Source organism: Tympanuchus pallidicinctus, unplaced genomic scaffold, assembly GCF_026119805.1.
Source record: "Tympanuchus pallidicinctus isolate F22 unplaced genomic scaffold, pur_lepc_1.0 scaffold2, whole genome shotgun sequence".
Taxonomy (NCBI): domain Eukaryota; kingdom Metazoa; phylum Chordata; class Aves; order Galliformes; family Phasianidae; genus Tympanuchus; species Tympanuchus pallidicinctus.
Window position 1 is genome coordinate 5546545 of NW_026294721.1, and position 17272 is coordinate 5563816.

A 17272-nucleotide genomic window follows, 5' to 3' on the forward strand; every position below is an offset into this window, starting at 1 on the left:
TTTCCATTTGTTTTAACTTTTAAGAGTCAGTGGAACAATTCTGCTGTGGTAATAAATGGTAACCATACTCTGCTTATATGGCGCTCTTTGTCCCATAGGATCCCATTTGTCAGCTGATGGGGTTACATACAGAAATTCCTGTCTGAAGAAATCTAGCCTGTTTTGTGAAAGGAAATCAACCAGGAGGACACATGACAGGCAATATACACGGAGCATCATGCTTTCTGGAGTGTGAAAGAGCAATTTGGCCATGACGTCAGCACTGATAGCCGAGGCTTCGTACTTTCAGATGCATCAAATCTCATACAGAAACAAGCTCACGATCCCCCTTTCACCCCACCCAACACCCAACACTTCCCCAGCCCATACCAACCCGTGGCATCTCAACCTGGGAGCTAACTTGGAACAACATCCTGGGGGGCAGCAGCTGGGGGGCAGCACTGGGATGGCATTCCTGAACAACTGGGTGCCTTTGGACCCATTCTGACCCAACATTTAATGGCCAGGTGTGATACTTGGAGGGGAAGGGGGCTACATAGGTTTGTCCCTTGTCTCCAAGTTTATCACCTGACATAATACGATAGTTCGTCACCTGACCTGATATGGGAATCTTCCACCTAAGGTTTCTTGACAAATTATTCAAGCTTTCTAACACCACAAAAACAGCTTGTAGAGAGAGGACACCCAAATCATGTGCACAGCATGTATTTTCCTACCCCCAAGATACTCGTGACATAAAATTAGTCAGTGATTATTTTTCAAGGCAGGTTTTCCACTTAGTCTTCCAACTGGCTGCTCTCCTAACCCTGTGATAGTGTCCAAGATGTCCAGCACAGGATGACCTTCCAATATAGGTCACGGAAAAGGGAGCTCGTAGGAAACTTCATCAGCTCATCCTTCTTAGCACTGCCTCTTGCAGTAATCTGCTGGCAGCAAGGCTGGCCCTGGTGCATAGCTGGTTTCACTGCCCTTTGGCTGCTTCTGGATTTTTTGTGTGTGTTCTTATCACCCTGACCTGGCTGCCTCTGTGGGAAGTGACAAAAGTTTGAATAAGCAATCAGTTTATTAGGTCATTTTTGAATATAGCTAAGATTCATGATTTTGGTTACCAATTCATTCTTTACATGCTGATCATATATATTTGAATGAGACTTGTTTTCTGAGGCCCAATCTCTGTCTAATAAGGAAATTCTTCAAAACAGGGAAGAACAGACACTTCTTATGTAAGCAATGCTAACTTGGATGTGGTTGTGTCAGGTGGAAGTCAAATCTCATCAATATATCTGAATCAAACAGGGCTCATCCATAAGAAGATTGCTCCTGAGACATCTATCTCCTGCTTTTCTGTTCCACTTTTTAAATAATGCGCTTCGTTTTGGCTCTCTGGTACCACAGTTCTGTGCTTAAGACACTCACCCAAGGTGTGGGAGAGGAGGTTCAAATGCGACTGTGAATGCAGCAGAAGGACTTGACCCTGGGGTACTCTCATCCCAGGTTAATGCTTTATTGTTATATTACTGGCTGTTCTCCTGGCTTGCTCACACTTCTAAGCTTGCACTGAGATTCCCTTGTTTCAAGGAATCACTCCCAAATCAGCTTTGCTGAGTTCCATCCAGTATTTCATAAATCAGATTTTTTTTTTCTCTTTTTTTTCGCAGTTCTCAGGTTTTCTTGCAGTTCTTGCAGCTGGAACAGAGATTTCAGTAGCATCCCCTCACCCATTGTGCACCTCTGGGTCTGGGAAGGAGGAGTAGTTCTATTCTACACAAGTTTCCATGTTTATGACATTTCCACTCCACCTAAGTCTTCTGCTATGTTTTGTTGTTAACATTGCCACATTCCTAACAAGCATGAAACTGGTTCCAGTGGATCTAAACCAACAAACCTAAATGCATGTGGCTACTTCTTGCTACCCTGCCAAAGTATTTGTTTCATATGCTCACTGTGGTGACATGAGCTATCCCAATCTCTTCCCCCAAAACGATTTTCTGTGGGTTTGGTAAGTTACTCTGCAAGTTTGGGATTTGGTAGGATAACAACCCAAGAGGCATCTTCAAAAGATCAAACAGATTCAGGGCAATTTTATGGACATCAAAAGCTTGGCAGCATGTCAAGAGGTGTTGAGGATGCCAGTCGGTCCTGGTGTGCAGGCAGGAGGAGTGCACATGGGCTGACATATTGTAACATGAGGCAGGAGGCAAGGGAGGCTGCCCTGCTCTTTGTACACTGAGCTGGAGAGGATTAAGATATAACTGACGGGACATCACCACTTAAAGGCCTTAGCCACTTTTAAGATATTCAGCAGCTTAACAGTGTGCAGGATTCCTACATCTCTGACCATACTTTTCATTTCTTCTTCATTACCCAATACATTTTTATAATGGTACTAAAGGATTTACTAAATTCTCTGCCATGGAGCATCCAGAATTTCATTCACAGCCCAACTGGTATTTATGAGAAAAATTGTACAAGCACCAGAAAATAATCCGTTCAGCATTTTAACTGAAAGGACGCAATCCATCATAAGCAAGCCACCATATATAATGGGTAAATTTGTACTGCCTGCGTTCAGTTTGCCAAGGCTGTTTGCTGAGCGTGGCTGCGTTTCACGCTGCTTCCCCACTGCTCAGCCAGGAAAGCCTCTGGGATTCCAGGGACGGCGAAGGGTGAGGGAGGTGGGACAGGGCGGGCGGCCAGAGCGAGCTGCTGGAGCAAGGGCACGGCGTGCTGCGGCCCTGAAAGTTTTCTTTACCCCTCGAAGTGACAGCTGCACATACCTCTGGGGGGAACCGTGCCGAAGTCACCACGAGGAGAAGAGAAAAATCTGCCAGGGGTGAGGGGAGACAAACCCTTATGGCACTGCAGCTTCGCTGCTTAAGAGACAGCAGGAAACGAGAGCCAACCATGTGGTAGCATAAAGTGCCCCATGTTGAGGAGACAGGGTGATTTTCCAAACTAATGGAAACTGGGCTGAGGATGGGGTTATAGCTATGGACTTCACTCACAAAGCCAACATGCAGGTTTATATGCCACTGTTTAAGCCCATTTCATCTTCTGAAGTAACTATGAAGAACAGTTCTACTCTTTGCACGTTTTGCATATACAACTCTCTATAAAAAAAATATTAAAAAAATACAGAGCTTTTTCTCTCCACTGCAGAGATTAGTAAAGAATTTTCTCTCTTTTGCCTGAATTATTTTTTCTTATGAGTTTGAGGAGCTGAGCATTCAGAGGGATTCATTCCTTAGCTTAGGCATTTCCACTTCTCTTGCTGGCATTTTACACTGCTATAGAGGTAGTTCTGCTAGTTCTTACTAAGGTAGATCCTGCCTTCCTCTGACCTCTCTCTGCCTACCAAGTTGCCCTCACAGAGATGAAGACTTTAGTTCTGGCTTTATTACACACACTTAGAATCATAGAATCATTAAGGTTGGAAAACACAATTAAGATCACCAAGCTCAGCCACTGACACATCCCCACCTTGCCCACTGACCATGTTCCTCAGTGCCACATTTCTAAGGTTCTTGAACACCTCCAGGGACGGTAATCCCACCACCTCCCTGAGCAGCCTGTGCCAATAATAGGAAGTGATTAGGGGCAAAGAGCTGTATCATTGCTATAGGTGGATGGGCAGCCTTAATTTCTTTTTTTTTTTTTAAACATACATGTATACATAAAACTTTTCCATGCTTTGACCAGCCCTATCTTTGTGTTTGATATCCCTTGAGGGCTCATTTGACCCCTCAGCAAACCTGCTTGCTTTCCTGATTTTGTATGGAAACTGAAAGGCAAATTAGTGGCCCTAATTCCATTGCTTGTGCTCTCTGTGTTACTGATCACATAAGCCTTCACCACCTCCCAGGTTTAATTATCTGTAATTTTGACTTATACCATTATTTGCATAGAAGGTACAATAGATCGGCTCCTCCTAGAGAATGGCAACCTGTAAACATAAACAAAGAGTCTTTTGTTAGCTATTAATGGAAACATTGATTAATCTCCCATTGCTTTGGTTGCTTGCCAAAAAGCTCATAAAGCAGCAACTAAATTGTTTACTAAACTGGCTAAGCTGTACATGCTGGGATATGAATGCCAAATGTATGTCAAGTGCCTTTCAGCTTCACGGAGCCTGCAGGAGGAAATGCAAACTCCCTTCATCACACTGCTGCACTGCAGGAGATCTTCCTAACATCTTCACTTTCCTCTCTGTTGCAGATGACACCAGCTCAGGAAAGAACAGCCAGACACCTGAAGGCTCTAATGGAGAATATGAAGATCATTCTGGGAAGCAATGGGGTAAGGAACAGTGTGTATTTTCCTTCTGTTCCTGTTCAGTGTTGTTCACACAGCATGTTTCTCAGTTGCAGAAAGAAAGGAAAAGGCAGAGCAAATGGAGTGAGTTCTCCCTGCAGATGCTCAAATAATAAACAGTCAGTGTGTGTCTGTGGGTTTCAGGAAGAGAATGAGCGAAGTTGCAGTTGGTGTTTGCAGAGTCTTGGGCACTGGAGAAGTGAGAGAGGAAACTTGGTGATTGCCCCAGCTTGCCATCTAGCTACCATTGTGGAAGGAAATCACTGGGGAAAGCGCCTGCCCAACAAGAGTAGGAAAAGACAGATACCCCTGTCCTCATTATCCCACAAATGACTGAGCTCTTATCCTAAAGATCTGAAAGTACTTCAGTGCTTGGTAGTACATAGGATTATTTCTGTACATATTATTAGTACATAGGATGATTTCTAAGCATCAGGAAAGCTTGAAGCAGCACTATCACTATGTGGAGGTATACATGGCAGATCACAGCAGACTGCATGTTTTAGCTAATCACCTAGATTTGTAGGAGCAATAATAGACAGGAGCCTTTGGAACTAATCCATGCATCTCGGGATGTTATCCAGGGAGATGAGATAGCTGTACTCCTTCCCAGCTCTTTGTGCTCATAACCTTCTGCTTCATTTCATTTTCATTAGCTTGAACCTTCACGGTAAACAGGTTTCAGCAAGAAACCCATGCACAACACTGTTTCTTTGTCCCTATCTGCTCATGTTTTCCCTTGATCTTGTGCTTGGCATAATTTATACTGTACAAATGTGCTGTTCATGTTTATGAAGCAAACACCAAGCGATGTGGAAGAGAACAAGCAATGAAGTATAAATAATACAGGGGCACTTTGTAATGACCTTCTCTGGCACTCCAACAAGCAAAACTTCTGTAAATGGTACAGATCTGGGGACGGACATTTACCAGCACAAATTCAAAGGAGACCTTTTCTGTCTCACAGTGCTGCTTCTCTCTCCATCTCCTTTGTGATTGTTGAGCCTCTTTTTCTCTCTTCTGTGTGTGTCTGTCTTTTTCTCCTTTTTTGTCAACTGTCCTTTCTAAACTCGTCCAATTCAGGCTTTTGTCAAGGAAGCATTCAGGGCTGTGTAAATGGGATCTGATTTCAGCATATTGCATGCAGGCTAGAGTAGCTTTTGAGAGCGCATAATCACTTAACCTTCCCTAAACAGAACGAGAAAGAGCCAAACAAGTTTAGCTTTACTTGTAGCTTAGTGTGTATCTGAACAACGTTGCATGAGAGATGAGTGCAAAACTTCAGACAGATTTATGGGAATCAGAGCAGAAGAAAAATACAGAAATGTTATAGGTCTGCTTAAGGGGAGAAAGTTTCTCTTTTGCACCACTCTTACTGAACACAGAGATCATGTCCCAAAATACTGCTGTGGAAGCAGGAAAGGGTGAGGGGAAAGGCCTGACCTTGCAGTCATTCCTAATATTCAGCCCTTATGGGGTTAATTTCCCCTCTAGAGGCCAGTTGTTTTGGTGGAAGGGAGCCTCCTCTTGCAGCAGATCCTCAAGGGAATACCCAGAAATTTACACAGGAGGAGCTGTGCAGGGGGTTATTTACGCACCAGGAGCTGTGCAGGTTAGTATGTCACACTTGCTGCTCAGCTGTCATGGCAAGGATTCTCAGAGCCAGAGTTGCTCCAGTTCATTAGATTACACATGAAAGTCTCTGTATGGAGAGCAAAGCATTTCTCAGCAAGAGTTTGAAATAACATGAAATGGCTGGGACCCAAAATGACAGTCAAGGAGGGCAAGAGGAGGCTGCAGAGGCAGATGGTTTCTCCTAAAGAAAGAGACTCCAAGAGAGGGGAATGCCAAAGGGTGTCTTCTTCTGAGAGGAAGATCTGTAGGTCAAGGCTGCAGGTGGGTGAGAGCACCAGGGGACAGGGTCACAGACCTCGGAGGGCAATGGCTGCAATTTGCAGATGCATGGAGAGAGGAAGCTGCAAACTAACCTCCTCCATCCATCAATTCTCCACTATAATGCACATCCTGGAGCTTCTGCCCATTGCTGGGCAGCAGGGCTGACTCTATAGTAGGTAGTCCCACCTGTAGCAGACTTCCCCAATATCTGAAGTACAACCTTCTCAGCTTGCTTTGATGTGCTGTGTTCTACTGATGTTGTGGATCGTTAATTGCAGTGGTTGATGGGCATGTCCAAGCCAATGGCCAATCATTCTCTGTTTTTCATTTTCTCCAAGCAAAGAAAGGAAATACAAGAAAAGCTGTAATTTCTTTTGGATTTTCAAGCTTTTGCCTTGCAACAAATCATATAGCATTAAGTGTCTTAAAAGCATGCAAAGCAAAGCATTTTTTCTTTCTACTGATTAATTAGACCAACTCATGATTTTATAGGAAGATCCTCACCAGTATTACTAAAGCTACCAAGCATCTTCATACCACTTCTTTTCTTCTGGAATTCTTATCTAATCCAAATCTGAGGGCATAAATTCTAGATTTTGCCAGGTGAGGGACCTCACATTTCTCTGGTGTTCTTGTCACTGTTTCTAGGAATACTAGTTATTTCGATCCTAAATCAGGGTAACTTTATCTTATCCCATGATTCTCTCCATCAGCAGATATTGCTTCATAGTACTGGGGATGGATGGACATTAGGTTGACTCAAGTTTTCTTTTACTGTATATTTCCATGTATTTTGTTTGTTTCCATGTGTTGTGTTTGCTCTACCCAGCACTGGTGAGGCCGCACCTCGAGTATTGTGTTCAGTTTTGGGCCCCTCACTACAAGAAAGACATTGAGGCCCTGGAACGTGTCCAGAGACGGGCAATGAAACTAGTGAGGGGTCTGGAGCACAAGTCTTATGAGGAGCAGCTGAGGGAGCTGGGATTGTTCAGTCTGGAGAAGAGGAGGCTCAGGGGAGACCTCATTGTACTCTACAACTTCCTGAAGGGAGGTTGTGGTGCAAAAGGGTCTGGCCTCTTCTCCCAGGCAAATAGTAGGACCCGAGGAATCAGCCAGAAGTTATACCAGAGGAGGTTTAGGTTGGATATTAGGAGAAACATTTTCTCTCAAAGGGTGGTCAGGCACTGGAATGGTCTGCCCAGGGAGGTGGTGGAGTCGCCGTCCCTGGTAGTGTTCAAGAGGTGCCTGGATGAGGAGCTACAAGAGATGGTTTAGTGCTTGTGGTACTGATAGGAATGGGAGGGTGGTTGGACTAGATGATCTTGCAGGTCGTTTCCAACCTTGTGATTCTGTGATTCTGTGTGATTCCTTTGGCTCTTTCAACATGAATGCTACGTAAGTTAATACTCAGTGGATCTGATGCCTTTTAGTTCAGATGATTGTTCAAATTTCTTGCTCACTTCTAAGACTGCGTTACAGTTTGAAAAGTTGTTGACCCTTCCCAAGTTCCACAAAAGCCAGTGAGAACTAAGAGGCAAAAACGTCTTCAAAAAATGAAGCTATAAGTGACAACCAAAAGACTGAGAAAATTGCCAGCTTAACAGGAATCTGTGGCTTTTTTGTTTGTTCTTAGCTAAGGTCTTGCATTTCTGGCATAGAATATGTTAACAATTATAATGTGATTGAGGGGTCACATTTTGCCTTTAGCATGATTCTAGTATTATTTCGTGAGATTCTTTGACTCAGTTGCCTTAGGGACACTGAGGAATTCTGGGGTTATTCCATGCATGAGGCTAATGTATTCATAGCAGTCCTCTAGACACTCGACTGCATCAGACTGGATAGTGCTTTCTATATGAGCTGGAATATGAGATGTCTTGTATGGTGCTGCTGAGTGCCTCTTGAGAAAATTTGGCCATAATGTTTGACAGTAGCATCCTGCTTTATATGCCTTTTGCTCACTGGAGTCAATTGCTCATGCCTTTTGCAGCCCAGCCCAGGTTCACCCAGCCTGCAAAGATGAGACGCAGAGTCATCGCCCGTCCTGTCGGCAGCTCCATCCGTCTGAAGTGTGTGGCCAGCGGCAACCCACGGCCTGACATCACGTGGCTGAAGGACAATAAGCCCCTCATGCCCCATGAGACTGGGGAGAACAAGAAGAAGAAGTGGACACTGAACCTGAAGAATCTGAAGCCAGAGGATAGTGGGAAATACACCTGCCGAGTGTTTAACAAAGTTGGGGAGATCAATGCGACTTACAAAGTTGAAGTGATCCGTAAGTGCAGCCTCTATGGTGGAAAGGGAGGGAGGGAGCTATCAGAAGGGGGCTGGCTGAGTTTAGAGAGCATGGTTTTGAGGATGTAGTGCTGACAGCTGGATATAAACTTGGGTAAGTGTTAGAAATACCAACAGGAACCATCAGAGAAAATGTTGTTGAAACTAGAATAAACCTAACATCCAAAAAAGACAGAGTGTTAATAATACAGTTTAGAAGTTCCTTAATAAAGAGAAACTCTCAGGAAACTGTCATCTCTGACATCACTCACATGGCATAAGTTCACAACTGACCAATTCAACCCCATACCGCTGACAGTCAGTTTAAGTGCAAAATGAGAACTTACCAAGAAGACACTTCACAGAGGGCCATAGAGGAGGGGTGGAAATACTAGGATGGTCCAGATTACTTTATCAGAGTGAAGTGAAACCAAGCAACTGAAAAGTTACACTAGACATCTGTAATAAGAGACTCACTTCATTAGAGAAATCTCCCAAGGGAATGAGCAGAAATCTTATGACTAGATTGATTAGCCAGACACGGCTTTAGGGTCAGATTTTTAAAAGCATTTAGACATACGAAAGTTCAGGTGGATACAAATGAGATGCTAAGAAAATTTTAAAATTCCACCGAAGTCCTGTGTGTATCTTCAGTCTCAGCCCTTAGAAGATGAGCTGTGGGGGATTACCTTACTTTGTGATGTAGTAGAGTAAATTGCTCCACTTACCGTCTAATATTCTGATTTTTGGCCTCTAATCTCCTGTTTCCCCTATTATTACTGAAGAAAATTATACTCAAAGCTACCTAAGTCGACCAGAGTAGAACTCTTATTCTTAAATCATCACGCCTTGTCTATGGCATCATCATAAACTGTCATGGAAATGATTATGGAACAGCCAGCTGAAGAAGAAGATGAGCAGAGTGGGGGAAGATACAATATCCTTTATTAATGAGGAGCAGCGGCACGAAGGGCTATTTCCAGCCACATGGAAAGCATGTTGTTTGTCCGTCTGTGCATGTGTTTTAGCATGAGAAAGTTTATCCCAGTGTGAAAGATTGTTCTTAAAGGTAAAGATCTGGTCTCTGATAAGTCCTTTCTCTAGAATAACAGGAATTAAAAGCACATGTGGGGAGCTCTGTTGGGCTCTGAAGGCACAAACCTGCTAGACATCTGGATTTGATAAAGATGCAGCTGTGTGGAGACAGTAAAAACATATGTTTACACTAAAACCAGGAGCAGAGACAGGGAAATGAATCAAGCCCCATCCTAATGGCAGCTGTGGCATTTTCACTTCATCAAAACCAGACAGCACCAGGAACAAACCCCTTTCTGTGTCCCTGTTTATCTTGGTTTTTATCAACTTAAAGATGTATGTAACCTTTGTTTTCATTAGCTTTTGCTGGCTAGGAGTGAAAACAGTAACGAAAGCTGGAACCAGAGTCAGGCAGATAAGGGCATTAAGCAGCCTTCAGACGTCTTTCTATTTTTAACATCATTCTGTGGAGTATTTCAGGTTTTATTCAATTTCCTCCTTTTTTTTTTTTTTTTTTCTTCTTGAGCCTCCACTCCTAAACCCATCCTACTTATCTGAGTCTCAGTCTCTCCAGCTGTGATTTCTGCTTGTAGTCCTATGGAGACCCTGGTGGTATTTTTGTTTCCCAGGCACATCTTTAGAGCTCTCATTGTTGACAGTATCCTGACTTTTTTGAATGAGGGTCCATTGTTCCTTGCTGTCACCTCAAAGCCTGTGCTGGTGGGAGCTGTTGTGTTACACGATCAATCCAGCAGTGTTTTGCCTTCAAAAGTGGTTGATGATTGCCAGCAGTTACCACCCACTGTGATACCATCATTTCTCTCTGTGCTTAGGAAAGAAGTTTTCAGTAAATCCTTGTGCTTGTTTCTGTGATGCTGCCACCAAAATAAGATCCTAATATTCCTAGGAATCAGGAATTTAGTTTTCTTTTGATTTTACGTTATACTGACACAACTTATGGCTTATGATCATGCTGGAAAGCATGGTCTTGTGAACTTTTGTGTTTGATTTCCTTTCCTACCATCTTGTTTCCTTCATTAGCTGAGACGTGAAACAAAATTTGAGTGAGAAATGGAAGATTTTGCCATTGTCTAGAAAAGGCTTATTACTTGACAAATGTTACTTCACAGTGAGTGTGTGGACAATTAGACTGAAAAAAGGAATAATAAAAGCAGATGATAGGTGAGGTTGATGCAAGATTTTCTGCACTGGTGGTGCCTGTGGCTTCAGCTGCTCTAGCCCAGCAGTGGTGACATGGTGTGGGATGACATCCAGTAGAGTTTTGATCCCATGGACATATGCCAGACCCAGCAGGAAAGGTGACAGACTGCTCCCAAGGGATTCCCAAAGCAAAGATGTGAGAAATCCACAGTCTACCCTCACTGCTGATAGACAATCTGTGAAGGAAGGGGCTTCTTCCCATCTGTTTTTTTTTTTTTGTCTTTAAGAGATATTTGGAAAGACCAAAAGGAGAAGGAACATGTCTTACCCCAAGTTCCTGTATCCAAACTGTTGGTAGCCTCATACTGCAAATAATCTGATCTAAAAAAATAAAAGCCCTTGTAAATTACACCCTACCAGAGGCAGTGATAAAAGACACAGAATCACAGCATGGATGAGAGGGGAACCTCTGGGTCCTTCTGGCTCCATCAGGGTCCCCCACTGAGCAGGTGCCCAGCCCCATGTCCAGGTAGCTTTTGGAAATCCTCAAGGAGGAGAGCCCACATCCTCTCTGGTCCCCGTACCAGTGCTTTGGCAGCTCCCACAGCAATGCTTCCTGATGGAAAGAGGGAGCTCTTGGGCTCCAGTTTGTGCTCAGTGCCTCTTGGCATTGAGAAGAGCCTGGCTCTGTCTTCTTTACATCTTCCCTTCAGATAGTTCTACTGATAATTGATAAGACATTGATAAGACATTGATAAGACATCATTGGAATCACACATTTACAGTTAGATAAACCACTTAATTCACATTCAGACCTGCTGTATTGTTCAAATTTAATCCCAAAAGTGTTTTATTCTTTTGGCTAATTTCAAGCCATTTATATTCCTCTGCAACCTTTCAAACATTCTGTAGGTGCAGGTACATCATTAAGATCGCATCTTGCTGGGATGCATTTCCTGAGATATGTTTTAGTGGGAGTATAAGGAAGGATGACCTCTTTTAGCTCTTTCTCATAGTTGCAGCCTGGGAAATGGGACTGGGGAAATTCAGCTGAGATCTCAGCCTACTGTATGGCAGAGAGTTGGATTAGACAATTTTTTGCATGCATTCTACATCTTTTTGCAATGGTTCTGGAATCACGAGTTAATCAGGTTGGCAAACCCCATTTTCCATGGAGCTCCTTGTGTTTTTGTGCAGAGAGAACGAGATCCAAGCCCATCCTGACAGGGACACACCCCGTCAACACAACGGTAGACTACGGTGGGACCACATCGTTCCAGTGTAAAGTCCGCAGTGATGTCAAACCTGTCATCCAGTGGCTGAAGCGGGTGGAGTATGGCACAGAGAGCAAGTACAACTCTACCATTGATGTCGGGGGACAGAAGTTTGTTGTGCTACCCACAGGGGAGGTCTGGTCCCGTCCTGATGGCTCCTACCTGAACAAACTGATGATTACTCGAGCCAAGGAAGAGGATGCAGGGATGTACATTTGCTTAGGGGCAAACACCATGGGCTACAGTTTTCGCAGTGCTTTTCTCACAGTCCTGCCAGGTGGGTTGTGCTTTTATTTCCCCAGTCTGAATCAGTATCCTATGTTTTGGTATTTAGTAATGCATTACCTGTTGTTCTCTATGAGCCTCAGTGATGCTGTGCTGATTTAAGCTAGTCCAATTCTACTAAGAATATGTGAGCCCTGATTTAAATCAGCCCCTGCTGAATTTCTCTTGCTGATGGTTCCTTTTCTCCCATCCATGGGGATCAACAATTCCAGCAGGGTGAAATACAATGCAGGATCTGGAAATCATACTGCAGTTACAGGGTTCAGCAAGAGGGTGCAGGAGGTGAGAGGGGGACTGAATAGCAGCACAATTTGCAGCCCTATTCCCTGACATTTCTCCTTTCTCTTGTTCTTACTTGTATTGCTTTACTGGTAAAAGAAAACAATGATGCAAGCCCATAAAAGGAGAGAAGAATAAAAACTGTCCTGGTCACAAGAAAAGGAAATGAATGAATGTGAAAGAGGGAATGATTGATTAGTTAAATTCTTACCCAAAGATCCCCTGAGGAACGTTGTACCAAACTCACGGCTGCTTCCTGCTCTCCGCAGGCCTCAGAGCTGGTGTCTGTGTCCAGCTGAGGCTATATCCTGTGTATTTCAGGCACACCATCTTCACTTTATCATTTACTTCATTTAGTTTTGCCCAATAAATATTTTTATTGAAAGGAGAATCTCCTTCTGCCTCATTTGGACACGTGAATCTAGCTTTAGAACCACCACCTTTATAACAAAAATCCTTCTGCTTTTTCGTCCCTTTACCTGCACAAGGCCAACACAGATAAGAAAATGCAGGGGCTGGAGCCAGTATCAGAACATTTTAGCTGTCAGATCTAATGCGATGTCACTGGTCAAGATATCAGTAAGAGACAGAGACCATAAACTCTCCCAGAGTATTAGGACTGGTTTTTTTGTGTGTGTATGTAGTGGGAAAAATGTCTCCTATAACTAAGCTACCATGGCTACTTTTGCTCTATACTTGCCACACTCTGCATCTTAGAAGTCATCAAAAGTCAGCAACATGAATTTAGACACCGACAGCATGTTGCCAAGTAAGAGAAAAAAATTCAATTCGTCCTTAGCACCTTCTTTTGCATCACTTAGATTTAGGACTAAACTCCAACTAGAAAGCCAGTGTAAAGCAGAAAGCTGTGTGGGTGGGATATAACTCAAAGCCTCTGGAAGTTTCCAAACTACAACAGCCTGATCCAGCTCCCACTGAAATCAGTGGGAGACTTTCCATTGATTTGAATGGCACTATAATGAGGCCTCATACCAGAACCAGCGCCCGCAGTCCTGCTGTTATTGGCAATAACAGAGAAGGAGAACCCAGCTTGCCCTCAGAAGCAAAAATGTGGTTGCAAGGCCATGAGTTAGAAAAACAGAACTTTGCTCATAAATCTAGCAGAATTGACATAGACAGCTTAGAAGAATAGTATGGTTGAATATCAAAACACTTCTGAGTTAGCCCAGCAGATTTCTGCCAAACAATGTAAAGACTATTGTTCTCGTGGTCAGCTGATGGTCATTTCCCTGATCCTGTCTTGCTTTGAGCAAGAGGTTGACCAGATGACCTCCAGAGTCCCCTCCAGACTAAATTAGTCTGTAATTTCCAGTGTTGGATGAAAGTTTTGTCTATTGAGGTCAGCAGTACACGTCCTCCTGACTTCAAAGAAGCCACATGGTATATATTTAATATTTCAAACTAGCCATTGAATTGTTTGTCAAGGAGAGAAAAAGACATGAGTATTTTAAAGAAGTTAGGCTTGAAAGTTAAGTGATATATGTTTGAAAATAACATTCTGGGCTGTTTGGATAGCCTGCGGTTTTCTAAGTTTCTGAATGTCACCCTGCAGGCTGAACTGTGCACCTAGGTATTTTTCAGGGCTTTTGAAAGCAACAGCTGGTAGCTATCTAGGAAGGGACTTTGATAGCTGGGGTCCTAGCCCAGTACTCCTCTGGGGTCTATAAATCGAGAGATCAGGCTATGAAACCAGAGTGACTGCTCAGGAAGGTGCAGGCTGCCAACAGCACAGAGATTAGGGGGAAGGCAGCTGTGAAAGATACTGTGTGGAGCCTTTCTTATTGCCTTATTGCCTTTCTTAAATGAGTTTGCTGCCCATGGAAAGCCAATAGTAGCTCCAAATAAATTAGTGGAGAAGGAGGCTATTTGGCATCAATAGTTGGGCAAGTGAAATGTTAATTCCCTATTGCTTGGGCACCAAGGAGAAGACATCAGCTCACTTGTGATTTTTGACCTTTCTCTCAGCTACACAAGAAACTCAAGACAACCCCTCCAGAACACCAAATTCTTGCTTCCTGCCCTGGCAGAGCGTAGTTTAGTAGCTCCAGTATCACTAAAGTATGTCTAAAGCTGTTCAGACACAGATATACTCAGTAAAGGCAAGCATGCAGCATGTTGTGGCTCTGTGTGATCCAATTGTGCTGCTGACATGGAGACAGTACTGGCATGCCATGTGTTGTGTGCTTCGATCTGGACGGAGAAGCCCATGCCATCACAGAGTGAAGGTGTTAGGAGACTCTTGGGCTGGCTCTATGGATGTATATGTACATCCATTACAGCTTGGATAAGTTAAAAAATCCCCAAAGACCTTCCCCTACACCAAAGAAAATTAGTTGCTTGTCCTTCCAGGAGCACTGAAAAGCACAGCAGTTACCAAGTACAATGTGCTGGCTTGATTTTTCCCTTGTTACTTAGTCTGGCAGAGTTGCCATACAGCCTGTACAAAACCAGCTCAAGTGTGACATCTGTTTCAAATTTACCTTGCCTGCTTTTAATTAACTCTTTCTGTCTCTTCCCTGCCACGATGTCCATCCAGATCCCAAGCCTCCGAGTGCACCTGTGCCCCCCTCCTCAGCCAGCAGCCTTCCCTGGCCTGTGATCATCGGCATCCCTGCTGGGGCGGTCTTCATCTTTGGGACAATCCTCCTGTGGCTTTGCCAGACCAAGAAGAAACCTTGCTCCCCACCAGCTGCTGCCCCTGTGCACCGGCCGCAGCCCCGGGACAGGATCTGTGTTTCCCAGGTCCCAGACAAAGACTGCATCTCCTCCATAAACTATGAGGAATACGTCGCCCAGCAGCAGCATTTACTGTCCCAAGGGCCTGCGCTCGCTCCAGCCATGGCATCCAAAATGTACCCAAAGATTTACACGGACATCCATACCCACACCCACTCGCATGTGGAAGGCAAAGTCCACCAGCACCAGCACATTCAGTACCAGTGCTAAGAGGGCGGCCGTGTACAGAAGCTCATGGGGGCTTTTCCTCCTGGTACCTCAGAAGAGACTGCTCAAAGTCAGCTCACACTGCCAGCAGTAGGCAAAGCAGACAGAAAAGATTATATATATGATTTTAAATATATATATACATATATATATAATTGTATATGCGTGTGTATGTGTGTATATATATATGTGTATATATCTATATCTATCTATATAAATATATATATAATAGAGAAAGACAGAGAAAAGAGATTGTTTTTTTTTTTTTTTTAATTATTGCAATCAGGATGTAGCCAAGGAATAATGAAGGAACTCCAAATCCCAGCAGCTAGGCAGCTGTCTCCACCAGTGGAACCTTCCTGGATTTTTTAAGTAAGGTGGTGGCAAGTGAGACAGGATGTAGGGATATAAACCACCGCCTCCTTCTGTTGCTAAAAGGAGCAAAAAAAGGTGACATGGTGCTTTTCTAGGGCAAGCACCCCTGTTCTTGTGCTTGCTGCATATCGTGTTTTGGTGGGAAGACCCCAGACCTGTCCCATTTATGTGGGAGAACCTTTTCCCTTAGAATGACTCAAGCTGTAAAGATTCAGTTCCAAAGCACAAGGAGAGATGACCAACTCACCTCTTCCTAATAACACAAGGGGAAAAAAAAAAGAATTTATGTTCCCAAAGTGAAATGTGGAATGTTTCTCAAGCACAGTTGTCTTGTCTATAATGCTAACCAAGATACTTGCTTCAATTTCTTCAAGTTAAAGGCATTGAGTTCCCCCATTGAGGGTTTTACAGAGCAAATGTCACTGCCCTAGTCCCAGGACTCAGTGCCACTGCCATGAAAAAGGAAGGAAGGAAAGAGGAACGTTGTACAGAACACCTTTATATTTATATTTAAGAAATAATAATAATTAATAATAATAATAATTGAACTGCTGATGGTGAAGAAAGCAAAACACGCTGCCCTTCTCTGATGGCTTACGGTGACAAGCTACTGGATTCTCTACATCAATGCAAGATACGTGAGAACATAAGGAGAAAAAAAAAAAGAAAATGAAATAATAATATTGTAGGAAAAATTGCATTTGAGAAATATTCACCTAGGTTGTGTGTGGTTGTCCCCTCCCCACAGGTAGCATTTTGGAAATGATACAGTTTCATTCCGGTTTGAACAATGGTGAAAACAGAAATAAAAGAGATTAATTAAGGGCCATATTAAATACCTGTATGGACTGGAAATTAATCCAAATGCAAATGCAAAACCTTTGTAATTCTATATAGAGTTTAAACAGAAGTCATGTATATTTAATTTATTTTGTTAAACAAGAAAAGAAATGTATGATATTTTCCTCAAGACTGGCATTTCTATGCATATTTTTGATCAAAGAAAATAAAGATTTTTTTTTTTTGCAGGTTCTATAGATACCACGCTCAGAATATGCTCAATGTAAAAACAGTAACCAGCTGCACTTCTCTGTATGTCTTCTCAGACATAATCTCCTCGTATTATCTCAGGTTCTGAGTGCCATCATTTACATTAGAAAATTACCTTCTCCACCATTTATATTCTGATTTTTCAGGTTGGATATTAGAAAAAATTTCCTCACAAAAAGGAGTTGTGATGCATTGGAACGGTCTGTCTGGGGAGGCGGTGGAGTCAGCATCCCTGGAGCTGTTCGAGAAAGATGGAAATGTGGCACTGAGGGACATGGGCTGGTGGGCACGGTGGGGATGGGTTGGTGGTTGGACTTGATGTTCTTAGAGATCTTTTCCAACCTTAATGATTCCATGACTCTATGATT

General features: G+C 43.3%; 1 protein-coding gene across 1 annotated transcript in view; it reads left to right on the forward strand.

Moving 5' to 3' along the window:
- FGFRL1 (fibroblast growth factor receptor like 1) overlaps positions 1-16893 on the forward strand; it is a 162916-nt gene extending 146023 nt beyond the window's left edge. Inside the window, exons 4-7 of the mRNA XM_052681383.1 lie at positions 4216-4296; positions 8198-8482; positions 11875-12228; positions 15073-16893. Coding sequence (XP_052537343.1) covers positions 4216-4296; positions 8198-8482; positions 11875-12228; positions 15073-15482 — 1130 coding nt within the window. The 3' untranslated portion in view covers positions 15483-16893. The remainder of the gene's footprint in view (positions 1-4215; positions 4297-8197; positions 8483-11874; positions 12229-15072) is intronic.
- The last annotated feature ends 379 nt before the right edge of the window (positions 16894-17272 follow it).